Genomic DNA, 6,691 nt, shown 5'->3' on the forward strand with positions numbered 1-6,691 from the left:
GTTTCCGGGCTGCTTTGGCAGCCTGGGGGTTGGAAGATCTCTGGACTTGAGGTGTTGGTTCTTGCCTGTGACTCTTTGAATAAACCAGCACGGTTATATTTTTTATATACTCAAGTGGTCTGAGTCGTCCCTCGGAGTTCCTGGTTTGAAAGAACCGGACAAGGCTTTATAATGGAATAGAGCCTTTACTGCATTTTCTAAACAATTTAATAGAGCTGACTACATTCTTTCTATATGTAAGGCAGCTTAGTCATTATGTCGAGAGGATTAAGTTTGGAATTTCACATTTGGACATCTTCACTGTACAGCCATTGGAGGAAAGGGTTGTGTTCTGCCTTATGTGACTGTGAACCTGAGATATACATACAGATCAACTTAAGTTGTATTTTAGTTTTCAACAGCTTGTCTGTGAGCATGTTCCTGCTGTGATCTTTCAGTCAACTCTTTTACTTTCATCAGGAACAAAGTAATCTCACAGCCACATCTCTTCTCTTTCAGTTCTGCTGTGTTGTACTTGTGCAGATGAAAACAAGGAAGCTGTTAAAGCCAAAGAGGGAGCAACTGTCACCCTACAGACAAGAGACACCATTCACAACATTAACACTCAAATAGTGTGGACTTTTGGACCTGAAAACCCAAATATGCGTATTGCCACTGTGAAGAAGAGAGAGGCGAGGAGTGATTATGTTGAGCGCTTCAGAGACAGACTGCAGCTGGACAGTCTGACTGGAGCACTGACCATCACACAGCTGAGAGTGACTGATTCTGGTGTTTATATGTGGCAGTCCATCAGCTCCAACATTTTGTCCCAAAATCTCCACCTCAGTGTCTACAGTGAGTATACTCACACACAGCTTTTGCACTGGAACTGGGAATGATTTTGTGGAAAGGCAGTATTATTCTCTTCACATTAGTTCATATAAGACTCTGATTCACAAATTAAGTCTTACCGGACTCATAGAGGCACAAAACATCAGCCACACATATTCTTTAGAAGAGTCTAACTTAAAGTACCCATGGCCTGCTCATTTCCAGCTATTTAATGTTTAATCTTGGAAGTCCAAATAGTCTGACTGTAGGTTTCCAGCCACTCCATACATGCCACGTTAGACCCGGTCAGGTAAAACAGCAGGTCCCTGTACAGGAACATGCGTGGACATGCAGTAACCTCACACACAGTATTTTTCTCCACATCCTCTGGTCACAGTGCAGCAGTAGGGAAAATATAACCACAAAACTGTGCACAGTTGAAAAATCATACTTTTAAAATGTCACCAGTGGAAGTCAGGCAAGCTCACATGAACATACAACTGCCTGGAGATTATGACCATTAAAGGAAATCCTTAAACTATCACATAAGACTTTACATTGATAAAAAAAAAAAAAAAAAAGTGTCTCGTGAGCGAGCATTTGAGACTGGTATAAACCAAGTTGCTTCTGCATAGAAATACTAGAACATATATGCGCCTCAATTTTTGAGCTTTAGGTCACATCTAAGATGATAATTCACTGTTGTAACATTGTAGAGAAGTCAGAAAATGAGGAAAAGCATACCATGGGCGCTTTAAGGGAATGCTGAGTTAATCCCATTTAAAGCAACAATACACAGGTAGTTTGGCTTTGCTGGGGAATGTAATTCACTTTTATGCCATTTGTGTTAAGTGCCCCTCCTCTGTTATGACCGTTGGGTCCAAATTCTTAGAGCTAATGACAGGAGGGACACAGAAGGCAGTTCTCAGTACAAGAAATACAAGGTTTATTGACTAAACAAAAGCATAGCACCTGTTAACTGGTAGGAGCAGGTAACTGGCAGGTCGGAGGCCCTGTAGGGGAGCAGGCAGTAGCAGGTAGGGTCTCCTGTTGGTGGCAGGTCGAGGCAGGCAAAGGCAGACTGAGGCAAGGTGAAGGTGGCAGGCAGAGGCTGGTTAAGGTGAGGTGGCAGGCAGTCTTTTACCAACAGTTAAAAGACTGGATCTTTGAAAGCTCTCAGAGTTTCTAATGAAGTCACATTTTTCACTCAGGTTCTGTCACCCCTCCGTTCATCACAGTCAACACATCTTTGGTCAACATGAGCTGTAGTTCAGTCATATTACAGTGCTCTGCAGAAAACACCAGAGAGATGACCCTAGCGTGGTACAGAGGGAGAGACCGAGTGAAAAACATCAGCAGTCCTGATCTGTCCTTCAGGCTGTCGCTTCCTCTGGAGATAGAGTCCCATGATGGAGACAACTACAGCTGTGTGGCTGAAAACCCTGTTGATGAAAAGGCCACCACACTGCATACAGAGGACACATGTCTAAAGACAGGAGGTATGATGAGTTTTAAAAGATGGAAACACAAAGTTCCTCATCTCTAGCTTCTTATAAAAATTATATAATGTGCAATACCCAGCTAAATTATGATTTCACATGCAGGTGGTCAGCACTCAGTTCTATAAATGTCAATTTATTGTGTAGCATGTTCATGATCTCTGAATAAACTCACTTTATTTAGAAATTGGTAATCTAATCTAATCAAAAAGTCCAAACAATACTTTCTCTTTTGATCTCATTTACCAGAATCCAGCAGCTGGTGTCAGTCTGAAGTTACAGTGCGACTGGTTATCTCTGCTGTAGTTGGCATGACCTTGATCATTCTTGTGGTGGACCACATCAGAATCAGAAGATGAACCTGACTGGGACCCTGAGGACCATCTCAGTACACATCATCATCCCCAGGATATGAAAGATTTGGATTCTCCAGATGGACACATGCTAGACAAATGATATTATGAACCAGTTAAAACACTTTTTACATTTTAATTTTTTTATTTTACATTTTTTACATTGCAATATATTTCACCACTCTGAGCTAAAATAGTCACAAATTTCAATTCTTCTTCTTCCTTTAATAATAATCAGATACTTCCAACAGGCTGTACACAGTGAGGTGTATTACTCTACGAAAGCATGTAATTGATAGTTAGATAGAAATTTTTGTCAGAAATGAGAGCTTAGATATTAGCTTGTAATTGTTCAGATCACTGATACCCCCACTGTTATATAAGAGCATTACAAAGGCATATATCCTTGTTAAAAGAGATTAATTAAAGAGCCCATGGCATGCTTTTCCTTTTTTTTGTTTTTGACTTATCTATAGTGGAACCTCGAATTCAAGTATAGTTCGTTCCGGCAATGTGCTCGTAATCCATAGCGCTCATATATCAAAGTGAATTTCCCCATAAGAAATAATGGAAACTCAGATGATTCATTCCACACCCACTCATCCATCTAAAAATGATTACAGTAATACCAAATACAGTATAAAGTAAAAATAAAACTAATTAACCTGCCCCTTACCTTTGAAAAGAATCGTGGCTGGCGTGAGGGGCCATTGTTGCAATACAGATATTGACTATATGAGAACTGAAGTGCGAGAACCATTGGCTCAGTTGTGACATATGTCACGTGACGCTCAGCAGACAAAGCATATGTACTGCTCGTATTGCAAGACCTCGCTCGTATATCAAATCAAAAGTTTTTGCTCGTCTTGCAAAACACTCACAAACCGGGTTACTCGCAATCCAAGGTCCCACTGTATATATAAATATATATATATATACAGTCAGGCACATATGCAAACTGTTGTAATTCCTACACCATTCACCTGATTTGGATGTAAATACCCTCAAATCAAAGCTGACAGTCTGCAGTTAAAGCACATCTTGTTCGTTTCATTTCAAATCCATTGTGGTGGTGTATAGAGCCAAAAATGTTAGAATTGTGTCGATGTCCCAATATTTATGGACCTGACTGTATATATATCTGTGTGTGTGTGTGTGTGTGTGTGTGTGTGTACAGGTCTATATTTATAAGTACTGTACTCTCATTTTTATTATCTCTTTTCCTAATTCACATTCCTTTGCTTGTTGACATGTATGTACACATTGAGAGGCGCTTTACCACAGTCAAATTCCTCGTATGTCCAACACACCTGGCCAGTAAAGCTGATTCTGATTCTGATAAGTTATATAAGGTAATATATAATATATAACAGACTTTATGGATTTAAATTACAAATAATGGATAAAGTATGTTACGCTTATAAAACACTATTGCATTGGGATGAAATGGAATGAAATAGTGCGGAATAAAAAATAAGTTACATGACTTAACAGTTGAATCTATGTAAATAATGCAAAGATAAATATATACTATTTCCATATGTACAGTACAATGTGCAAATGAATAACAGTATGTGCAAATTAACAGATCACTTCAGTGTTACAGATAACAGAAGTGTACTGCATTAGTCCTGGGAGGAGAGATGAGAAGGGGTGAGGTGTGTGTAGTGGTATAGAGGAAGACAGTGGGTCCCCAGGAATTTGAAGCTGGAGACACATTCAACAACCATCCCGTTAATCAAAAGTCAAGACACAAAGTGTTTATTGTCATGTGCACAGTAAAGAAACGTGTACAATGAAATTCTCATTTTGATGTTCACAATGAATGCCAAACAATACAAAATGAAATAAAAGGTAGATAAATAGTACAAAATCTAAAGGTCAAACAGGTCCACAGAGGATGCCATTACTGCTGTTCTCCATCCAGCCCTCACTTACCTAGATTCAAAGAACTCTTACGTGCAAATGCTGTTCCTAGACTTCAGTTCAGCATTCAACACAATAATTCCCCAGCAGCTTACACAAAAACTTGGACACTTGGGACTCAAAACCTCTCTCTGCAACTGGGTGCTGGCCTTTCTAACAGGGAGGCCACAAAATGTGTGGGTCGGCAGCAACATGTCCAAGACCATCACGCTGAGCACAGGGGCTCCACAGGGGTGTGTGTGAGGATGCTGAACACTGCTCACTACCTCCACCCCTCTGCCCCTGGACCGTAACCCACCACAGAACATAAAAAGATATAAAAAGACTACCCCTACTGTTGCACAAACTCAGTACATTGTCCTTTTTTGTTATATTAGAGGTAAATCTGCTGCTGACAGTTTTTTGCCGTGATATCTGCTCCTGGTGGTCATTTGCAATACTGTCCATGTAAACCTCATATGCTATTTGCACCTCATCACCAACGCCCTGGTGATGCTGAACCATCTGACAATCACCTATTATTGTTTGCACTACTGTCACTGACTGTACATGGTTTTGAGTTACAGCTTATTGGCTGTACCATTTAGATTTATCCTAATTATGTCAATCCTATTTTATTCTATTCTATTTTATTTTTTATTCTACTTTACTCTATTTTAGTTCCTAAATGTTATGGCACCCAATACTAGGCGATAGAGAAACGGTATTTCAATTTTCTGTATGTCCTGCACATATGGTAAATTGACAATAAAATCCTTGAACCTTGAACCTAAAGGCACTTAAAAATAGTTAGTGGAAACAAATATGTTAAATAATATAAAGAATATAATAAAGAGAGAATGTATGCTACATTGTTAATAAGGATGGGATCATGTGTGCCTCCTTTCCCCCTCCTGTAGTCCACAATGAGCTCCTTGGTCTTGTCAGTGTTAAGGAGCAGGTTATTGTCAGTGCACCACACAGCCAGGTGCTGTACCTCCTCCCTGTGGGCTCACTCATAGTTGTCAACCAGGGCAGGTCCAAGTAGCATGAAAATAATTGTTGGTGCAACCTAGAGTGCATTGTGAGCAGATGTCTATGTCAGTGAAACCCATTTTAAACATTTTGCTTTGTGTAATATGGGTCCTATAGATGATCTTGTATTGTATAAGTTGTAAGTTTATGTTGCTAGTCGTAGAAAAGATGTTATTGCAAGTTTCTGTCCAGAAGTCAGAGTTGAAGGAGAGAGTAAAATCGCTTTCCCATTTGAGTTTTGGTATTGTTATTGTTGAATCTGTACTTGATGTGAGCTTATATAGCTTGGATATTATTTTCTTGGAATCTGTCATTTTCATAATCTCTTCAGTTAATTTGGAATAAGTAAGACTGTTTTCATTGTCTACCTCAACTTTGACTACTGTGCTTACCTGTGTGAGACTCCAGCTCCACGTCCGTCTCAACACAACACCTTGCAGCTAACCTCTACGACACCACTCAGCCTGGGTCATTTAACAGCTGACTTGTCAGACAATGCTCAAGTTTGGCACTCAGCAACACTACTCTCCAGCTATCCTCCATCATTATTTTTTTCCCCACCTTGTTATAAGTTGTAATAAAAACACACTGTTTACCTTTATCATTACTCTGCATTCTGGGTCCAGCTTGCTACTCTCTCTGTCTCTCTCTCACCATTCAGCGAGAAAGTACACAGACGTAACAATGAAGGCCACAGACCTAAGACACATTTCTGATTGGTTCCAACTAGTGGGATGATAGTTGACCAATGTTATGCAAAACGAGACTGTAACTTCCCTTCTTGGTCACTCACTGACTCTTTGCACTGAGTGTGTGATCTCTTGATCAAGATACTGGTATTGTCTTATGCTATTGTCTGATTTGTTTAATAAATTACAGAAAGACTACCTGAGAACCTCTTATTGATTTCCATAGCACCACTGAGTATATTTAAACGTACCAGTAGTTATGCTGCTACAAGCCTAGGCTGCTGGGGGGGGGCCCATGATGCTCTGAGATCCTTTCCTCTCCATGCATCTATATGCCACTATTACATGTCACTAGCTGTGTGTCTCCTCTCTCCTGTAGTGTGTCCTCTCTCTCTCTCTC

The 6,691-nt window shown here is 40.0% G+C and overlaps 1 protein-coding gene across 1 annotated transcript in view; it reads left to right on the forward strand.

The window, feature by feature from the left end:
• The window catches only part of LOC109972587 (T-lymphocyte surface antigen Ly-9-like), a 19,790-nt gene extending 16,695 nt beyond the window's left edge, over positions 1-3,095 (forward strand). Inside the window, exons 2-4 of the mRNA XM_020621542.1 lie at positions 499-834; positions 2,022-2,309; positions 2,559-3,095. Coding sequence (XP_020477198.1) covers positions 499-834; positions 2,022-2,309; positions 2,559-2,668 — 734 coding nt within the window. The 3' untranslated portion in view covers positions 2,669-3,095. The remainder of the gene's footprint in view (positions 1-498; positions 835-2,021; positions 2,310-2,558) is intronic.
• Positions 3,096-6,691: the final 3,596 nt, after the last annotated feature.

Source organism: Monopterus albus, unplaced genomic scaffold (genome assembly GCF_001952655.1).
Source record: "Monopterus albus unplaced genomic scaffold, M_albus_1.0 scaffold260.1, whole genome shotgun sequence".
Lineage (NCBI taxonomy): Eukaryota > Metazoa > Chordata > Actinopteri > Synbranchiformes > Synbranchidae > Monopterus > Monopterus albus.